The sequence below is a fragment of the Ammospiza nelsoni genome, chromosome 12 (assembly GCF_027579445.1).
Source record: "Ammospiza nelsoni isolate bAmmNel1 chromosome 12, bAmmNel1.pri, whole genome shotgun sequence".
NCBI classification, from domain to species: Eukaryota; Metazoa; Chordata; class Aves; order Passeriformes; family Passerellidae; genus Ammospiza; species Ammospiza nelsoni.
The window spans coordinates 15,005,073-15,025,762 of NC_080644.1; the positions used below are offsets into that span (position 1 = coordinate 15,005,073).

A 20,690-nucleotide genomic window follows, 5' to 3' on the forward strand; every position below is an offset into this window, starting at 1 on the left:
TGGGGCGCAGGCGCGCGCGGGTCACGTGCGCGGCGCAGGCGGCGGAGCGGCGCTGGATCCCGGGCCGCGCGCGACCCCCGCCCCGCGCGCCCCCGCGGCCCCGCGCGCGCCCCCGGCGGCGGCGGCGGGTTCAGGTGAGGGGAGGGCGGGGCGGGGGTCGGGACGCGGCGGCGGCGGCGGCGGGAGCGGAGGGACCGGGGCCGGCCCGGGCGGGGCGCAGGCCGAGCCCGCGGCGCGGGGGAAGGGGCGGCGGGGCCTGGCGGGGCGCGGAGCGGTGCCGGGCCCGCGCTGCCGGCGGCGGAGCGGCCGGGCCGGGGGCGTTTCGGCGGCGCCGGCGGTGCCGGGGCGCCCGGCAGGCGCCTGTCAGCGTGCGGCGGCTGAGCCCGCCCGCGGCCTGCGGCCCCGCAGCGCCCGGCGCGGAGCCGACCCTGCCCGGCCCACAGCCGCCCCGGCCGCGCTCCCAGGCCGCGCTCGGGCCGGGCCGGACCGGGCCGGGAGGGAGCGTGGCGGGGCCGGCAGCGCTGTCAGCCGCGGGAGCTGCCGCGGTCCGGCCGCTGTGCGAGCCGGTCCCTCAGCCCTGACCTCATGCGGGCGGTGACGGCTTTGTGCCGTGTCAGCCGGGGCGCGTTGACGTTTCGCTTTTGTTCGAGTCCTCGGTGGCTCTTGAACCAGTCGCAAAAAGGCTCTTCATTCGCTTCCTCCCTGTGATTGCTGCGTTTCTCTAAATTTCAGCTACTTAAAGCTATCTCAGCAAGCTCAGGGCTCTGATTCCTTGCCGCTGCTTTGGGGAATGGAAGGACAGAGCTCTCCTGTGGCTCTGCATCCTGGCAGCAGGTTGGAGCTCCATGAGCTTTGTCTCTCCATAACCCCTCAGCCTCCCCATAGACGCATTTTGGTCATTCCCCTCTCCGGGAACTGTAGGGAAACTTTTCTCAGAGGTTTTATTGCATTAAAACCTCTCCTAGAAGAAAGACCGTGCCTCTTGTTGGTTTTGCAATTTTTGTGTGTTGTTCTGACTGGATCTTTAGCTGAGGCACCTTTCAGTATTTCCTATATGTGAAAACAACCACAAAGAACAAACCTGGCATTTCCCATAAAGGTAACCAAGCGTAATGACCACAACGTTTGGGTTTGGCGGCTCTTTTCAAGTTCTGGCAAATGGTCCCAGCTTTTCTACATCTCTTGTGCAGTGAGAAACAAAGGTTTCAGGGCTGTGTTCACACAGGCTTGGGGGTGCCCGCAGCACGGCTCCGGGTGCTTGCCAGGGATTCTAAGTATCCACTGAGCCGTGAGCCTTCCTCGGAAACTGCCCCAGCTCCGGAGGAAATGTGCTACGGTAACACTGTGTCCGGGCTCTGCTGGGAGAGGAAGGATAACAACACGGGGGGCTGCAGTTGAGAAATGGCATTTGTTAGTGTTCTGAGCCCAAGGAAGGGTCTTCTGTTAGGCGTTGGATTTGGGCTGGGAATCTCCCAGCAGCACTCTCCAGCCACTCTGTCTGGAAGGCCTGTCCTTCTGTAGGATTTGGAGGAAGGGGTTGTTCACACCAGGCTTCCAGGTGATGGAGTAATTTTATGTCTTTCTAGTAAAAAAGTAGATGCTTCTCTAACATAAGAAACTACTGTGAGTAGAGAAGCCAAAGAATTCCGGGTCCTTGTGCATCTGGAAGTGTTGGTGTTTCCATTTTTCAGTGGCTTAAGTATTTGAAAATACAGGTTGTGGAGGTAAATTCTGCTGAAGAGCTGCAATGCCATTCTCTGTGCTGCCTGAGCATGACAAAGGTTCCTGCCTTGGTGGGAGATGTTGAATGTTTCAACATGGCAACTAAACCTTAAATTGGCAGTTTATTTTGATTTTCTAGTACAACAGCAATTGCTTTTGGATGGAAGCTGGAGTTGCAACCCAATTACACAGACTCACTAAATTTTATAAGATTTGCAGTGGCAAAGGCTTTGCTGCTGAAGAGTTGATGTGGCTGTAACAGTTTGCATTGAGAATGGTGAAATTTTATAGGTCACTGGAGAACCTCTGAAGGGCAGAAGGCGTGATGAGGATGTCTTTCAAAATCCTGTGCTCTCTGTTGAGAAATGCAAAGCTGTGGTGCAGGGATGGTGTGAGGAGGCCTGCTGGTGTGTAGGGCACTGAGCAGCAGGACTTGACCCTCGGTGCTGCAAAAACTGCCTTCAAGCATGAGCTTTTTTCTTCATGCACTGCTGGAGCAGAAGGAATGAGAGAGTGGAGGGCTGGGAACAGGTGAGGGCCAGCAGTGGAAGGAGAAATAACCCCAGATGATGCCAAGCTGAGGCAGAAGGGAAGATGCTTCATCAGGTGAGGTGTTTTCCATCTCCAGGCGAGTCTCTCCATTTCCACCAGCCAGACAGGCAAGTCACCTTTGCTTTACTGGAGCTGTGGATATTTTGTGTTTTTTCTTGTCACTGTTGCAGACTCTGCTGTTCCCTCCAGAGCAGGTCACTGGTGCTCTCCAGCAGGAGCCCCCCATTAACTGCAGATAACTGAATGTTTCAGCCACGGAGTCAGTGTGTTCCTGCATGGAGAGCTGGAGGTTTAGCTCATGAGGATGAAGATAACTTAGATTGTTCTGTGCCCTGGCTAATTAGAGTGATGCTGCTAGAGTTTAAAGTCAATCTAAGCTTTGGGTTATGCAGGCTGGTAGTGGAAGTTTTCCAGAGGTCCAGGAGCTGGGGATTTTTCTCAGTCAATTGAGAAATCATTTTCCATCATTTTCCATCCAGTGGAACAGCATCCCACCTGCTCATGGCACATTAAAAATTGCTGTTGTAGTAATCAAAACCAGGAATAAGTACTGAATTGGTCATGTATATGTGAGAGCCCTGAGGCTATAACTCAGTGAATAACTCTTCTTTATGTATTTGGGGAAAAAGAAAGGCAGCCAGTGTGTGACAGTGCTGTTGGTTTGGGGCTGGGGTGAGGGATGGAGACACCTGTGGGACTCCACAGCTCATGAGGGCCATCATCTTCTCAGACCTGAGACCAGCTGCAGTGAGTGCTCTGAAGCACAGCCCTACACAGTTTTGGATTTGATTGGTATGAAAAATAGAAAATTACAGGAGATGAATGGTACCTTGTCTAAATTAACTTATGTAAACCAATGGTTTGGGACAGGAAGTTGCTTATGCTCCGTTGCATATATGGGACCTGAAGGTTTAGGTCTGGATGAGAGGGATCTAGTTATCCCACCAAAAGATGCATGCTATTGAATTCTCCAAATCCTATGCAAATCATTTGAATTTTATCATTTTATTGTTTTGAAAATTAAACCTGCCAGGACCACAGAGCTGGTGTAACACTGTGTTTTTCATTGTGGTTTCTGTGTGGTGCTCACAGAGACTGAGTTAAGCCTCTGGTCTGCATTTACAGAATCCCAGAATGGTTTGGGTTGGGGGAGACCTTGAACACTGCCTTGTTCCTACCCCTTGCCATGCATGGCAAAATGTTTCTTTGAAGGGTTTTTTGCGAGAGCTCTTCTCATCCCTACAAGAATGCATTGCTCCCCAGTTCTGTTGCATCCACATTTTACCAGAAGGTCCTAAGCTGTTTGCATGGCTCTTAATGGCAGTAGTGACAATAAATAACACTTAAAATTCAATTTTTCTAAAAGCCCAGAGCAGTGCAAAATAAGCTGCAAGTTTTTATACAATCAGGAAACTCTCAGAATAATCTTGATTTTAACCAAAGGTGTACCAATGTTACATGTTACAATGTACAATGTTACTTCTGTTACATGAAGATTAGTTTTTTGGTCAGGGAAAAGAGTCTCCTTGATATTGAGCGTCTCCTATCAAATATTTACTTTTAAGCTGTTTGTTTTAGCTTCCCTTCTTTTTTCATCCTTTACATAATTTCAGAGTTTTAAAAGCTTCTCTGAGGTTTCCTGGATGTTTATTAGATGTAAGAAGGAATAATACTGCAGAAGGTGCAGTTTTCAGTCAAACCTTATTTCAGTGCTGATGATCACATGGATTTCTGGGCTGGTTATGTTGGTGTTTAGGAAGCCCTGTGAGAATTTGGTGATAAAGAAGCTCCTGTGGGGTGTGTGGGCCCAGAAAGGTCTGGTGGTGGTTAGATTCTGGTTTAAATTAAAAGGTTGTTGTAGCACAGAGCACAGATTGCTACTTAAAAAGGCATTTTTCATAACTTTTGAAGGCAAGATCAAATACAGTCAAGATGCTCCTGATTTTAAGTAGCATCTAATTTTGTTTGCTGATTGTGTTGGTGGATTCTTGTGGAAAATTATGTACTGCAAAGCTCTGTCAGTGTTCACAGTGTGCTTTTTCCAAATGAAAGTATCCTTACCATGGGAAATCAGTAACCCAGCTGATGGGAATTGATTGACCAAATATTGTGCTGGGTGGACTGCAGCTCCCAAGAAAATTGCTGATTCCCATTTCCCTTGTGCCTGGCAGCTGCCTTGGTTTGTATCTCAGCTGCTGAAAGGGGTAATTTCTACATGGCTAACTTAGCTGTTTAGTATAAAGTTATCATTCTGCTTTTTAGAGCAGTCCTGAGCACCTCAGCAGTCAAATTCTGTTGGAATAAAACCAAATGGCTCAGCTGAGGTGTGTCCATGGCATCTTGGCTTGGGTTGGGGGCTTTCAGCAAACTTCTTGAACCTTTAACCAACTGATGTTTCATTAAACCTGCTGTCAGACTACATCAGGATAGCACTGCCAAGAGCTATGTGTGATATAACAAGCTGTAATTTTCTCTTTGTCAGGAACATTTGGGTTTCAGTGTTGTAGTTTGAGGGCTGTGCAGTGCAGCAGAGCAGTGTGAGGAGCAGTGAGCAGTTCTGTGGCACTGAGTGAACGAAGCCTGCCTTGCTGGAGACATGCTTGGTTTGTTTTCTTCATGTTTGGGAAAGCATAAACTCTAATAAAACTCTTCTGTGGCTGGAACACTTCACAAGGCTCTTTCTGTAATTCCTTGGGGTCTGCAGTGTCCAGGTCTGTCACATAACTGACTGTAGTGAAAGTTGGAGTTAATGAACCAATGCTGATTACTTATTTTCCTTAACCAAATTTAATCCCATGTGCACAATGGCAATGGAGACAGCAGCAGTTATTTTTTCTCCTTCCCATCCCATGCTGACCATCCTCAGTTTCTCACTGGATCCTGCTAGGGCAGCCTGTCTGTCCCAGTCCTTCTTTGGAGCAGTTGGGTGCTGTGGCGAGGGACACTCAGAAGGGAGAACTGGAGGAATAAAACCCCTTTGGTTCCTTGCACCAAGGAGTTCAGAAGATTTTTTTCTTCCCTCCACTTCCCCACGCTTTAGCCAAAATCACCCTCACCCTGCTGGGGTAAGGCACAGGGAGACTGACTGCTGCACCTTGGAGACTTCCCTAAAACCAGCTTTTCCATGGCCCAGCCTTTCCTGTGAAGCCTTGGCCTGGCTTTGGAGGTAACCAGCCAGTTTGTTTATGCTGTGGAACATCCTTTTATGAAAAGGGTGAAGAGGTAGAACTAGTGCAGTATCTGCTGTAGAATGTGAAAACCTTTTTTACTTTTGGCTTATACAACAATACTAAAATTTCCTATTTCAAATTCTGATTTTGCTCCTCAGCTTGGTGTCTGGTCATGGTGTTTAGGCAGGTGCATGTGGCTGGAGACAGATCACTGCTTGTGGTTTATCCATCAGGCATTCAACTTGGTGCTACACTTCTTGAGTTACAATTACTTAGAAATACAAGATAGGAGGGGTTGAACAGTGTTAGATGACCATTAAAAGTGCTGCAAAGCCTCTGTGATGTGATTTAATGTACAACCTCTTTCCTTCTCTCTGAGGTGCTGGGTTGGTGCAAAGTGCACAGGCTACAGCACAATAAGGCTTTTAAAGTAATTTTGCTTTGTTGTCTAGGTAGAAGGCAACAAATCTCTGCTTTTTCTTTCTGAGTGTTTTTCCATTTTCTGCTTCCCCTGTTTGTTTTTGGGCAGTCCCCTTCCCCAGTGATGAGCAGGCAAGCACACAAGCAGAAAATCTCCTTGAGAAGCACCCCGGGCTGTGCCTCTAAAGCATTGATTCGAGGGGCGGTGTTTTGTTGTCCCAAAGTCATTTGGCTTTACAGCTGTGTGTTTATGATGCCAGGAGCTGGAGTGCAGCTTGGTTTGCCCAGGAGCAGGGTTAGGAATGGACTCACCTCTCCGTGCTGGCCACCTGCAGCAGCAGAGTCTGTCTGAGGTGGTCTATGGGCTTGCAATGAGCTGCTGGAATGAGCTGAGCCTGAGCTGGTTCAGGCACCTGCTCAGGATGAGCACAGGGACACCCTGGCTGTGCTGGTTCCTCTGTTCTGAAGATTAGTTTGATCAAGATGAGCTTCTCCTAAGACTTAAATAAATACATTATTTTAGATAAAACTTGCCCTGTTTAGAAGAATAGAATGCCATTTCCAGCTAAAGGAAATATTCCATTTTCTGCCTGTAATGAAAGGTAGATTTTTCAAGCTCCTCAGGCTTTGCTGTTCAAATCTGAATACAGTAATATGTGCTTTTTACATTGCTGAGGGGAGCATTTGACTTGGTGCAAAACTGCATATTAAAAATGGAGCTGTTCACCATTGTGTTCAGTATTTCTGTTATTTCACATCACTGTCTGATGAAATGTGATGGTTTTCTTTCAGGATTCCATATTTGGGACTTTCTGTTTAACCATGTTTGCCAGTCTGGAATTACCTGAAGTCCTGTTGCACACCCCACAACGCTGAAGTTGTGAAATTTGTTTTGGTAGGTAAAATAAACACATGATGCATCTGAATATCTGTTGTTTTTATACATTCTCCCCCTGCCTCTCCTCACTGCTGTGTTTGCAGAGTTGGGCTGGCTGCAGAGCTGACTTCCACTTGGCCATACAGGGTTAGGGGGATTTGCCACCAGGTCTGTGGCTGCTCCTTCCAAGGAGAACAGTTGACATGCTTTAGTTGTGTCATTCATCTAACACCAATGTTTGAAGTTCAAAATTACTGGAACCCTGGCTAAGTTGTTTTAGAGGAAATTTTAGTGCATGTTTATGTTTAGGTATTCTTTCATATTATAACCATGTTTCTTAGCCTTATTTATTCTCCTTGTGTTATATTGTTATATACACTTGCCTAGAATTTGTTTAAAAGTTTTGTTGGGTTTTTTGTTTTGTGGGTTTTTGTTTGGTTTTTTTTCCCCAAAGCCATATTATTTTAATCTTTGTATCATAGAATGGATATGGGTGTCTGGCTTTATTCATTGCTCAGGTTTAGCAAGCTCTTAAGATGGGCAGGTGCTGTGCTGGGCAATAAAGGACACAGCTGTAGGAGGATAATGCACTGTTACCAAATCTCCAGGAGAGACAGGGCTGTGATCAGGGTTTCAGGGGTTTATGGGTGTTGTAATTTAAACACAGCCTGTGTGCCAGTGCATGTTTCAGGTTTAATGAAAGCCATCCTCTCAGGACTGTTCTGGCAATGCTGAACCTCCTCTGTCCCATTGTGAAAATCTCTACATATTTTTATCACTGACACCTAAAACAAAGGAATCAGAAAACATTAAAGTGTATTTTCCAAGACATCCTTTATTCCTGATAATTTTTTCTATTAAGTCACTTGAAAAACATTTTTCAGTGACAGCAAATGCAACATGAATCCTTTAGAAATTACATTGCTACTGCTATCCCAGACTTTTCCTCCTCACTCTCAATTCTGGTTTCCCCAAGGGGTTTGGCTGTACCATCATGTCTTTCCCTTCCATGTTGCAGCTTTAAATAATGGTCAGTGTGAAGATGAGGACCCTGCTTAGTGCCAGCTTGTGCCATCTGCTAGTGAAGGGCATCAATCCATCTCTCCTTCTGCTCTCATCCCTCCCAATCTTTTGTGTAATTTGGAAGAGTACTTGTTGAGATGTAGAGCATGGTTTTAGTGCTTTTTATTTGTTTTGCAAGAGTGCAGGTTCTGATGTGACATCAGTTGTGAAAGTGTTTATTTTGAATGCATTAAAAAGCTTGGCAATCAATAGGCTGTGGCAGAAAACCTGGAACAGGTGGCCAGACAAAGCCTTGGTTTGACTGTGTCAAACTGCTCTGTGTAGTGCAGTAGATAAGGGAAAGCAGGACAAGAGATTTCAAGTTTTCTTTAAGAGACTAATTGACATAAGTTTGGATCAGTTGAGTGAGCCTTGGGACAAAAATACCAAGGTACCATTTGGGTTTTTTTCCTTTGTGTTGTTTGTTTTCTCTCCAGAGCCCAGCACTTACAGGTACTCCAGAGCCTGCCAGCTTTCCCGTGTTCAGCTGCTCCCTGGTTAGTGACAACTGGCTGTTTCAGATTTTGCTCTAATCCCATCTGTCCTGGGCTCTGGATGGGATTTTCCAAGCCTGGCTGTGTTTGTTGTGCAGGCTGCTGGGGACAGCACAGGGCACAATAAAGTGCCTCGGGGCTCCCCAGGTGTGTGTGTGTGACCCAGCTGTCCAGCAGCCCAGGCCTCAACTGGAGCATCCTCTATCCTGTGGGAATTTTCCCTCTGAGGAGCCTCTTTGGCACATGTTAGTAGTGGGTCAGTTGTTTTATCCATGAGCTGAGTGTGCCTGGGAGCTCCTGGCTGCAGCAGCCCAGGCTGTGCCCTGCATGCACCCTTTGCACACTCTGCTCTTTTTGGGTTCTTCTACCCCAGTCCCCATACAACAATGCAGGTGAATTTTGACCATTTATCTGTTATTTGGCTGTACTGAATAAGCAGAGTCTAATTAGACTTTTCTAAATCCCAAAGGAACACAGGCCTTGTTTCACCTGACTCAGAGAACCACAGGACCCACCTCTCTTACTTCAGTTAGATATTTTTAATAGTTAGACTGTACTAAATAAGACCAACTTTATAATAAAGAGGCATAGCACTGGCTTTGTTGCTGTAGCCAGTTCCAGGCCTGGTTTGAGGGTAAATGGTTGCCATGTGGTAGCACTGGACTTGCTCTGACTTTCCAGAAACAATTGTTTAATGGGAAATACTAATTTGGAAACTCTAAAGGAGCAGGGGCAAGAGGGAGGCCATGTGTGCTTTTTGAGGGAAGGATGATGGTCAAAGACCTCCTTATGCTGCCAAGTGAGCATGGGTGCTTTTGTTCCTGAAGTGAGCTGTGGTTGTGCAGATCAGTTCAGGGATGGTTCTTACTCACCAGAGACCCTGCATTCCCTGCTGTTTAAGGGATTGTTGAATGAGCAATGTTTTACCTGTGTGTGCTTGTGCTCAAGGCTGTTTGTGTTTGTGTGGAAGAGTGCTGAGGGAAGGTACCTGCTGATTATGGTCAAGTGCTTGCTCAGGGTTTATGGAAGCCAACCCTGTAACCATGAGGTTACAGAAGTTGTTAGGATGCTGTGCAGCTGGGATTCATTTGCTCTGATATGGATGGTGTGCTCTGCACTGCCTGAAAAGGAAAATTTTGCAAATCATCACTTTCTCATGTCATACATGAGATAAATGATACCTGAGCATAGCAGCAGACAAAAGTTCATGTGTTTTGGAGGGAATTGGAGCAGATGAATGTAGCAGAGATCCTTTAGGAGCATAATGTGAAGAAAAAATGCAAAGGGAGCTGTAGCTATCTATATGTGCTCATCTGGGAGGCAAAATTTAAACCTTGGTCTTAGTTTGTTTCCTTCCCTCACAATATCCCTGTGGTTCTCTGAGTCAGGTGAAGCAAGGCCTGTGGTCCTTTGGGATTTAGAGAACTTATTCAGTGCAGTCTAATTATTAAAAATATCTAACTGAAGTAAGAGAGGTGGGAATAAACAGCCAAATAACAGATAAATGGTTAAAATTCACCTGCACTGTTGTATGGGGGCAGGGGGTAGAAGAGCAGAGTGTGCAAAGGGTGCCAGGAGCTCCCAGGCACACTCAGCTTCTGGATAAAACAACTGCCCCACTAACATGTGCCAAAGAGGCTCCTCAGAGGAAGAATTATTACAGTGTTTACAAAGGGCAATAACTTCAACAAATCCTGTCAGATTTTAGCACATTCAGATGAGGTTGATGAAATTTGGTCTAAGTTGCAGCATTTTTATGAATTGTTTAAAAACCAGATTTAAGCAATCTGGGGATCTTCTGCTCTTTCACAGGGAAGATGGAGACTTCAGACAGCTCTATTAAAAAAAGATCTGAAATGTTTGTGTTCTTGTAGATAAATTCTTATTTTTTTGGTGTTAGGGATTGTCAGGCATACTCATGTTTCTCGCTGCAGGTGCAACACCCCATCACCTCCAAACAGTTGTACCTTTTCAACATGTAGGAGCCTGTATTTTGAGCTGAAATTTCTCTCCCTAAAAAATGTACTCATGATTTTCTGACAAATAACATTCTATGTAATTTTCCTCAGAATACAGTGCTTCTATTTCACAGGATGCTCGCCTCATTCCTGGCACAGAGTGGCTGTGTTTGGCCATTAAAAGGCCATTGGTGTAGGAGCCTCAGCTCCTCTCTCCCTGCAGTCCATGGATGGGGAATAAAAGATGTAGGAATGCAGAAGAAGAAGGACTGTTCCATGGTTAGTGTAAAGCCAGCTTGGGTAAGAAGTTACCTGTCCAAGCAATTGTGTGAAAATCAGTTAAAACATTTTTCACACACTCCTATTATTTGTGATTCTCATTATCTGGGCACCTGACATGAAACTGAGGAGTTTGCCTTAATGGGATGCCAACATCAGAGCTGTAATTTAGACACAAAGCCAAGCAGCAAGGGAAAGAAAAAAGATTTAATTGTCTCTGTGTTCACCTGGTAATGAATTTTTAAAATTTATTTCTCTATTGCCCATCTTTAAAGTTTCCATGGCAATAATAAGTATATGAAAACACTGTGGAAATAGATCAGTGCCTGTGACACATTGAACTTATTTTCTGATGCAGAACTGCAGAAGAGCTTGTGAGACAAAATTTGCTTGGTTTTTAATCTGAAATTTGAGGATGAAGGCTGGTGCTGCAGGATGAGAGAGAAACTCCATGTGAAATAGGGGATTTTTCCTTAGTGCTGTTGGATTGCCTGGTGTGGAGTAGAGTTGCAAGGGAGAAAAAATCCATTGTATTTTGTAAATGTAGTGAGTGTATGTGTAGAGATCTGACCAAAAGCAATGGGAATTTGTGCCTTCAAGCCCGTGATTTTTCCTGTGGAATATTGTCCCTTCGGCAGCCCTGTGTGAGTGTGCAAACAGTGCAGAGCTGAATCTGGGCTTTTCTAACATTGTTAGATTTTTTATTAGAAAAGGCTGTTTCTGGCCAGTATCTGCAGCTCATGTTTCATCTCAAAGCTGTGGTTTTGTGCTGGGAACTTGAACCTCTGCCAAAACCCCAATCTGTGTCCTGTTCAAGGCCGTGTTGTCCTGAGCTAAACCTTCTGGGTGGCTTGTGCCAAACACCCACAGCTTTGCAGTTATGAGGTCTTGACAGTGCTGGTGAATGGATTTGATTTTGACTGTGGTGGTCAGAACAGGTCCCTTTTTTGGTTGTTTCTACAGGTGGTTTGGATCTTTTAGCAGCATTTGCAAAGTGCTGAGTGTTAGAGGAGATGTGTCACCTGGAAAGGACAGTGCCATTGCCCTGTGATGGAGTGGGAAAATGTGTATCCTAACATAGGATACACTGAAAGCTGAGGGATACTTTTATCACAGATTGTACTTCTGTAACAGCTTAGATTAATGCCATAATGTCAAAGGTTATTGCAAAGTTTAGATATTTCATTAAGCAAGATCCATCAGGTGTGAAGTTTGACTTCCTGAATTCATTCTTATCTGAGTGTGATCTGGAGGCATGGTGGGAGTTGTGGGCTGTGACAGGGGGAGCAGATTTCAGGTTGTTTTGTGCATAAGAAGCTGAAAACACCTAAATCTTTACAAACTTTAAGAAAGTAGGCACAGTATGCCTGAGATTTAGCTGGATGTGAGTAAAATATTTTTCAAATGCTACATTTCTCCTGGTAAAAATATGCTGTGGCTTTCCTACTGCTTTGGACCTATTGCATCTGCAGTCTCTAAAATTAAATTTGGTGGGTCTTGCTATCATTCTGTAATTCAGCTGTTGCTCTGAGTTTTAGTCTGGCACTGCAGCATTGGTACCAGGTGCTTGCTTATCCCCTCTGTGATACACAAATGAATAAAATTCATTTTCCTCTGATTTTTTTATCCTCTACCTTCCTTTCTACCTGTCTGTCTTTTAGATTAACTGGAATACTTCTCAAGTGACGTGCAGCACAATTCTGCCAGGAACCCCCTCCTGTTTGTCCTGGTGGAGGAACAGCCTGGCCACTGCCATGGCCACCATTTTCAGCCTCACACAGCTGGACTCACAGAGCCCAATCCTGGCTCACCAGGTATGTTTTTCTGTCAATGACCAAATGTGCCATTGAAAGCAGCTCTTAATGTCCTTACCCAATGATTATTATATTAATTATAATTCTCTTTTTCCCTTCCAAGCATCACCTTGACGTCTGACAGGCTCCCATTGTTGGAAACAATGGTTTTGGATGATCTGCCTCACTTAAAAGACACATATGCCTCCTTGTGCTCCTCAGCTATGGAAGACTTAGAGGTGGATTTTGATTCAGGACTGGAGGAAGATGAACTGAAACAGGAGGCTGCTCCTGGGGATTCCACAATCTTTGTGGCTTTTAAAGGAAATATAAGTGACAGAGACTTTGAGCAGAAGCTGGATACCATACTGGAGAATGTGCCTGGCCTTTTACACATGGGTAATGTGCCTTCTTGTCACTTTCCAACTGTCCTTAAAATGCTTATTTAGGTAGTCAGGGCACTTGCACAAAAATAGATTATATTGGGTTTGAGCAGCTTAGTTTGTAATGATAATTTGTTGGGGTTATTCTTAGTGACTTGCAAGCTGTTCCTCTCAGAAATGCAGACTGCAAGTGTCTACAGTTGTTTTGTTGTTTAAAACTGATTTATTTGGCAAGTTCATTCATTTTTCTTCTGTTTCCACTTTTCACCTGGTTTTATTCTCTTTCATGTCCCTCTATTACACATGGTTGTGTTATAAAAAAGTGAAACGCAGGCTTGTTCACACAGGAGATGTTTTACTGCCCAAATTGTCCAATTTAAACAATTACAGTTCATCTGAGAATGGGTTCATTTTCCAGTACCTATTGCATTACTGCCCTTTTCTGACCTGCCCTACCTGATTGATTGATTGATTCATTTGTGCTGGGGAATGGGTGGTGCCCTGACATACCCCTGAATGCCCATCCAGCTCTGGGAACAGCTCCATGGCAAGTCAGTGATAACAGGATTTTGGGGACATCTTTTACCAGCATGTTTAGATCTGGAAAAAGACATTTGTCCCCTGTCTGAGCATATTGCAAAAGGTCCTGTGCTGATTACTGATGGCTGCTCAGTTAAGTACCTTGATTGTTTTCTTCAACAGTGTCAAACACCTTTTCAGGAAACTAACACAATACTTCTCAATAGCCAAACTGAATTTCTTTGTCACTTTATTCCAGTATTTCAATTTTGTCCATCTAGTCAGCTGGCATCAGTTTGTTGGGTTCTTGCTGTTGCTCAGAGAGATAAAAAAGGTGGTATAAGACAAAAATACTGTAAAGAAATACCAGTTTTGAGCTGTGTCTTACAAACAGTTGGAAGGAGATGTAAACTAACAGACCATTACTGGTGTGAAGGGATGTTTGTAATATCACAGATCAATTGTGTCATTTTTTATTTAAAATAAATTCAGTCTATAAGTGCACATAGTCATTTTTGTTATATAGAGGCATCTGCATGCTGAGTCTGTCATAAATATTAATGCCAGGATTAATAAACATGATTCAGACCTTAGCTGAGAAAGCAAATTTTTAAAATCAATGTCCAGTTAATTTGAAAATTATCCAGGTGTGAAGTTATTTAAACTGATTCAGAGCAAAATAGGATATCCTGAATGCAGAGTTAGTAAATAACATGGGGTTATCTTGGCAGATGCAGTGCTTGAAAAATGAGAAACTTGGGTACAAATATATAGAAATACTGAAACTGAGGATACAATTTTTCTATGTAAAATATTACAACATTAACAGCAGAAAATATGGGATTGTTCAAATCTCCATAAAAGGGGATTTTAAAACTCCTCCTGCCATGTTTCCAGCCAAAACCAGGTTTATAGGTGGAATGAGCATGAATTTAATAATTCCATTACTGTAGCAGCAAAAGGGGCTTGGTGAATTAGTGGTGAACAAGAGCTTCCTAATTAGGAGTGAGTGGTGGCATTCTTAACTAACAAGTTTTTCAGACCTCAAAAGTTAGCAAATGTTTAGTAAATCTGAGGTCACAGTGGAAGAACTGGCTGATGAAAATTTGGGTCAGCGCTTTCTGTTTTGAGAGGAACTTTCTTTACAGAAAGATAGAAACTGGAAACTTATAAAGCTATATTGGGAGTATTTTTAAAATCATCCTTAACTGCATTTTGTAGGTAGGTATCACTTTGGATAATGTACCCAACATAACTGCCCAACCTTTCTGCAGTTCCTGTGAAAGCCACTGATCCATGTAAAAATGCTCATGTGTAGAACAGGTGTTCAGAAAACCTGCAAGTGAATATCTTGCATGACTTTGAGATGCTTTTTGGCAGTGGATTTGAAATGCTTACCCAGAAAACTAAATTATAAGGTAGAAATCAATGAAATATTGCTAGGACTCTGTTGGCACTGGTCGCAAATATTTCAAGCATTTCATTCCTGTAGTCAGTTTTTTCCCACATTCATCTGGTTCTCAAAGCAGACCTGTACAGTTCACTGTCCTGTAACACAGGGCTGGAGCCCTCTGCTCTGGGACAGGCTGGCAGAGCTGGGGGTGCTCACCTGGAGGAGAGGGAGCTCCAGGGAGAGCTCAGAGCCCCTGCCAGTGCCCAAAGGGGCTCCAGGAGAGCTGGAGAGGGACTGGGGACAAAGGGTGGAGTGCCAGGACAAGGGGGAATAGCTCTAAGATGGAGTGTAGATTTTAGATGGGATATTAGGAGGAAATTGTTTCCTGTGAGGGTGAGGAGACCCTGGTACAGGTTGTCCCATCCCTGGCAGTGTCCAAGGCCAGGCTGGATGGGGCTTGGAGCACCCTGGGATAATGGAAGGTGTCCCTGCCCATGGCAGGGGGTGGGATGAGATGGGCTTTAAGGTCCTTTCCAACCCAAACCTAACACCTATCATTGTATGAAATCTATTTTATTAGATATTTTCTTATCTTTCCAAAGTAGTTTATCCACAGAATATTTCAGTTTTTGAGTAATACTACAAGTGATTCTGTTGTCTGTTGCATTGGTTGCCATTTGAGTAGGTTTTTACTGCTAATTTTTTGGAAAATCCCTGTTTTTGGGGTTTGGGAGCATTGGTTGCTGTATACCTGTGTGGGGAAAAATCTCCTGTACCTGAGACTGAGCACTGGCAATTTTCAAAGCCAAATAGGGTTTCACTTTTTTCAACCTTCTAACCAAGTTGTTTCATCAGATGGGCTTATAAACTGCCTTTGCACTGACTTGGATTGTTTTTCTGCTAAGAATCCAACAAGTTGAAAGTGCAGAAGATCGAGCCATGGAACAGCGTCCGTGTCACCTTCAACATCCCCCGGGAAGCGGCCGAGCGCCTGCGCATCCTGGCCCAGAACAACAACCAGCAGCTCCGAGACCTGGGCATTCTCTCCGTTCAGATTGAAGGTATTTCACACCTCATCTGCTTCCAAAGCTCAGGTTTAACTACACTCAAAAAGCAGTTTTGTGTGTTTGGTTAGCGCTGCAAAACTTGTAGTTACTACTTTGGCTTTAGTGAAAAAGATAGCTCAGGATTTTTATTCTTTCAAAAAGAACATTTACTAATAATAGAAATGAAAGCTGGAACTGCTCTGGGCACCAGGAACCCTCCTGAAAAATGTTGTCTGTGTGTTGACTGGGAAAGGGTAGGCTGATCTTCTTTCCCTGTTGTTTCATGAGAGTCTTTCTTTAAGACAAGTTTTCAGTGGCTTTCACAGTTACCATATCCATTCTGGACAGTTGTCCAGGAGCACCCTCAGGATGGAATCAAGGGCAGGCAATGCTTGTCATGACATTTGTTCTTCTTAAAACTGCAATCCAGAAGAGTGCTGTGATGTGCAAGTGTCCTTCTAAAGTGCGCCCTGGAGGTGAAACCTGTTCTTCCTTCCTCGGCATCTCTAAAAAAAAGTCCTTTTGCAAAAGTCTGTTCTGCCTTTCTGTTTCTCCTGTTCACCCAACCTGTGCCTTGCTTTAGGGGAAGGTGCCATCAACTTGGCTTTGGGCCAGAGCAGGAGCCAGGACGTGCGGATCAACGGGCCCCTGGGCGCGAGCACGGCCATGCGCATGGACACGGCATTCCCCATGCAGGGGGGGCAAGGTAAATCCCCACGCCTTCTGCTGCTGCTTCACACACCCCACATGTACTGCTGGCCTCTTGAGACTCCACTGGCTACAGCAGCTCCTGTTTGCAGAGCTCTAATTGCCATTTCTATTAATGTCTGGTCTTGTTCTGTGCTGTCAAACTATGTCCTGTGTTATGTGAATGAATTGTTGGGTGCATTGTGTCCCACAAACGTTGGGGTGATTTTGGCAGGGCCCTTTGGTTTGTTTTCGGGTGTTGTGAGGGTGTGGTGGTTTGGGGTTTTGTTGGGTAGTTGGTTTGTTTGGAGCTTTTACATACAGTCTATTGAAGCAGATGAGTTGAGTGTAGTGAATTCACTTTGAAGTATGCACAAATTTTCAGAGTGTTCTGCTTGGTTCTCTTTATGGAAATGTGCAAAAGTCTTGATTCAGTGTACAATAAACTGACTTAGATCAAATCCATTAGAATTATGGGAAGGATGGGACACTGTAATTGTTACTCTCTTCTTATTTTCTGATAAACTTTTGAGATCTGATCATAAAGAAGGGGTTTTTGTGGAAATGTGTAGTTTTTAAACTATATTTTAGAGTATTGTATACTCATAAGGAATTTTTAACTACAAAACTCAAATTTGACAAAGTTTTTACAAAGAAAGCTACTAACTAATTTATTAAAATAGCTGAATCATAAGGCAGCATAAATAACTAATATTTTAGTCAATGGAATTTAGGACAATTTTTAGTCAGTTTATGTAAGATGCATTTGTGGCCATTGAGGAGAAGGAATGGAAAGAACGTTTCAGCTTTGTAGAAACCTAATTAAAATAATGAAATTTTTTTCCTTAACAATGACTAAAGCATTTTGAAGAAGGGCTCTACTCTCCACAGTCAGCATCAGTGCCCACATTTCCTGTCTGCAGGTCAACAACAAAACAGCAACAGAACCAACAGGGCAACAGTAGCAATCATTTTAGAAAATTACAGTCCGTGGAAGTGAAACATTGACATTTTTTTTCTTCTTGCAACACCTCAATTACTTTCTAGTTTCAAATGTTGCAAAAACCTGAGTTACATGTACAGCTTTGATACAATCTTGTCCTTTGGCGCTTTTAGTAGTTGGTCAGGCTCACATTAGTTCATGAGTCAGTGGTGTTTTCATTTGTACTATTTTTAAAAATTTGGTGCTAAAGACCTACAGCATGACCTGAACTTGTTTGTTTGATACTAGGGAATCTGAGCTTTCAGACAGAGAGGTGTATCCTCAGGTTATTTTGAACAAACAATTCCTGAAGTCTAAAGAATTGTTTTACTGACAAATATATTTTTTTCTTGTTAAAAGAAAAATTTTAAAATTCTTCTCTATGTAACTGCGAGACTTGATGATTTCTATTTTTATTTTTTAAGGTTTAATAAGAATGAGCAATGCTGCAGCTGTCATGATGTCCCAGGGTGGAAATGTGCCCTCCTCTATGGTGGCAAGTGGTGCTAGTGCTGAGCTGCAGTCACGAACACCTCGGCCTTCCTCACAGCCAGGTGGTAAAATTTAATACTGATCTGAGAAAGTTCTTAAACTTTGATTCTTCAGCACACAGGCTTGAGTGTGTACTCATGAGAGTACTCCAGAATTGTTCTGGAGCATTTTCCCTGTCTTTCTGGGAGCTACTCTTTCTGTGAAAACCTCCCTTCCCCCTTAATCTGTGAATTTTTTGCAAATAATTTGGGTGCCTAATAAGTCACCAGCTTGCTTGGTGTTTTGTTCAAATCTGTTGAGCAATGGCAATTGTATTTTTGCACTTGAACTGTCATGACTGATCTTTATGTTTAGCTTGAAGGTAAGAGAAGGGTTAGTTCGATGAGGCAGGAATATCTCTGGTGCTCTTCTTTCCCTTCTTTTCAGGAAGGGTAGATAGACTGGTCAGTTAAGGACTGGGGGTCTGGAGGGTGTGAATGTTTGGGGGTTGTTCTTCATGGCTTCCCCAGGGAAGCAGTCAGGGCACCAAGCCTGACAGACTTCAGGGAGTGTCTCAGTGATGCTCTTTGTCCTGTGGTTTAGCTTTAGGTGATCCTGCCAGGAGCAGGGGTTTGGACTCGATGGTCCTTCCAGATGAGATACTCTGTGGTTCTGCAGTTCTGAGTGCGTAGAAGGCTCACATCAGTCTGTAGCATTGTGGGGCTGCTGTGCTTTATTTTAGAGGATATAAATTGATAAGACCTGGCTTCTCTGGAATATGAACTTTTTATGCAGAGTAAGAAAATGCAAGCAAGCAGTTTAGCCTTTGTTGTTTTGGGATGGGTTTTGTCTACAGTAGGTTTTTTTAAAAATTATTTTTCTTTGCTATTTTATTAGATGCAATGGACCCACTCTTATCTGGGCTAAATATGCAGCAACAAAATCATCCATCTGGATCTTTAGCTCCTCAGCTCCATTCAATGCAGTCAGTTCCTGTAAACAGGCAGATGAACTCAGCCAACTTCCAGCAGCTCCAGCAGCAGCAGCAGCTGCAGAATCGGCCTCCACAGCCCCATCAGCAGCCACCACAGGGCATCCGACCTTCATTCACTTCACCAGCACAGGTTCCAGTTCCCCCTGGCTGGAACCAGCTTCCTTCTGGAGCACTCCAGCCTCCTCCAACCCAGGGAGCACTGGGCACACTGACAGTGAACCAGGGCTGGAAAAAGGCCCCGTTGCCTGGACAAATGCAGCAGCAGCTTCAAGCAAGACCATCTCTAGCAACAGTACAAACTCCTACCCATCCTCCACCTCCATATCCTTTTGGAAGCCAGCAAGCTTCTCAGGCTCACTCAAACTTTCCCCAGATGAGCAATCCTGGCCAGTTTACTGCTCCTCAAATGAAAAGCCTCCAGGGAGGGCCCTCACGGGTTCCTACCCCGCTACAACAGCCCCACCTGACCAATAAGTCTCCTGCTTCTTCTCCCTCCTCCTTCCAGCAGGGCTCCCCTGCCTCATCTCCCACTGTTAACCAGCCACAGCAGCAGCTGGGACCAAGGCCTGCCCAGAGCAGCACTCTTCCCCAGGGCTTCCAGCAGCCTGTCAGCTCTCCCAGTCGTAATCCTATGGTGCAGCAGGGGAATGTACCCCCCAACTTCATGGTGATGCAGCAGCAAAACCAAGGTCCACAAGGTTTACACCCTGGTTTAGGAGGTAAGAAGCACTGAGACCTTCATTTATTTTAAAAGGAAAAGAAACATAAAGTCTAGAACTAATATTGCTGTTAGCTCTGAAAAGATCCTTTATGAGACAGAGTCAACAAATAGGTGCAGTATGAGGTGGGTGCTGGTGGAGGAGCATTCACATCACTCTGTCTCTGTCCTGCAGTGTCACAGAGATGCCCAAAGGGTCAGGGAGGAGTTGCTGTGTGCACTGCACTTATTACTGCCAGTGGTCCTGCTGACAGCTCTGCTGTTGCCTTTAAGCAAGCTTAGGGTGTTCAGAGATGGTGTGGGGATTTTGTTTAGGTTTGAGGTTGTTCTTTTTTGGGGGGAAAGGGGAGGATTTTTTGCAAGAGTGTAATGAAAACACTTCTCTCTTCACTTCCTCTGTCACCATTTACATTTTCTATTACAGAAGTGAAGCATTGTTTTGCATCTTCCTTTCTAAGCTGAGGATGCTTCTTCTTCACCCTGTCTTTGTCACCAGTTTCTTCCTATATGAAGAGGAAAAAGCTATTGTTGCCATGCTGTTGTACTCCCTATCCTAAAATTAAGATGTTAAGGGATGTTTTAGTTTCTCATTTGACTGTGTTGTCTTTAGTTTTCTCTTTGAACCAATGCACTCACTTCTTCACTACTCCTAGAGTTCTTCTCTAACATTGAAGGCATTTCTTTTGTCAGTCCCAGGATCTCTTTTGTGTCCTTGGTTGTTTTTTTTTCCCTTGAGCCCTTTGTATTTCCATGCAGATTTTCTATGCTTCTCTTTGCTCACTCATTTGTTCATCTTCCTCTTGGATGGCAGTTCTCATGTCCCATACATCAGTTCTTGTTTAAACCTTTGAAATTATTTCTTTGTGTGCTTATGGCTCCTATTCTTTGTCCACTCTCACACACATAAGTACATTCTAGTGTCTTGCATTCTCATGTTGTACATCAAAATCTGTCCAAACACTGAAAGGAAATCCTGTTTCTTGGTCTACTGATCTGGACAAGCTTCTTGTTTTCAGTGTTTGTACCATGGGTCTTGTTTGAATTCAAATGAATTTTCTGTGTTTCAAGGTTCTCTTGGGATCTGCCAGTGCCCTACACTTGGTGTATCTTATTTTGTCTCCATCTGGAAGCAGTTATTCATTATTTATTGTGGTCACATTTCCCTACAGT

The 20,690-nt window shown here is 44.3% G+C and overlaps 1 protein-coding gene across 1 annotated transcript in view; it reads left to right on the forward strand.

The window, feature by feature from the left end:
- The first annotated feature begins 6,653 nt into the window (after window positions 1–6,653).
- Window positions 6,654–20,690, forward strand: part of NCOA6 (nuclear receptor coactivator 6) — a 36,848-nt gene continuing 22,811 nt past the window's right edge. Inside the window, exons 1-7 of the mRNA XM_059480755.1 lie at window positions 6,654–6,759; window positions 12,196–12,348; window positions 12,452–12,726; window positions 15,528–15,683; window positions 16,252–16,374; window positions 17,763–17,891; window positions 18,706–19,521. Coding sequence (XP_059336738.1) covers window positions 12,492–12,726; window positions 15,528–15,683; window positions 16,252–16,374; window positions 17,763–17,891; window positions 18,706–19,521 — 1,459 coding nt within the window. The 5' untranslated portion in view covers window positions 6,654–6,759; window positions 12,196–12,348; window positions 12,452–12,491. The remainder of the gene's footprint in view (window positions 6,760–12,195; window positions 12,349–12,451; window positions 12,727–15,527; window positions 15,684–16,251; window positions 16,375–17,762; window positions 17,892–18,705; window positions 19,522–20,690) is intronic.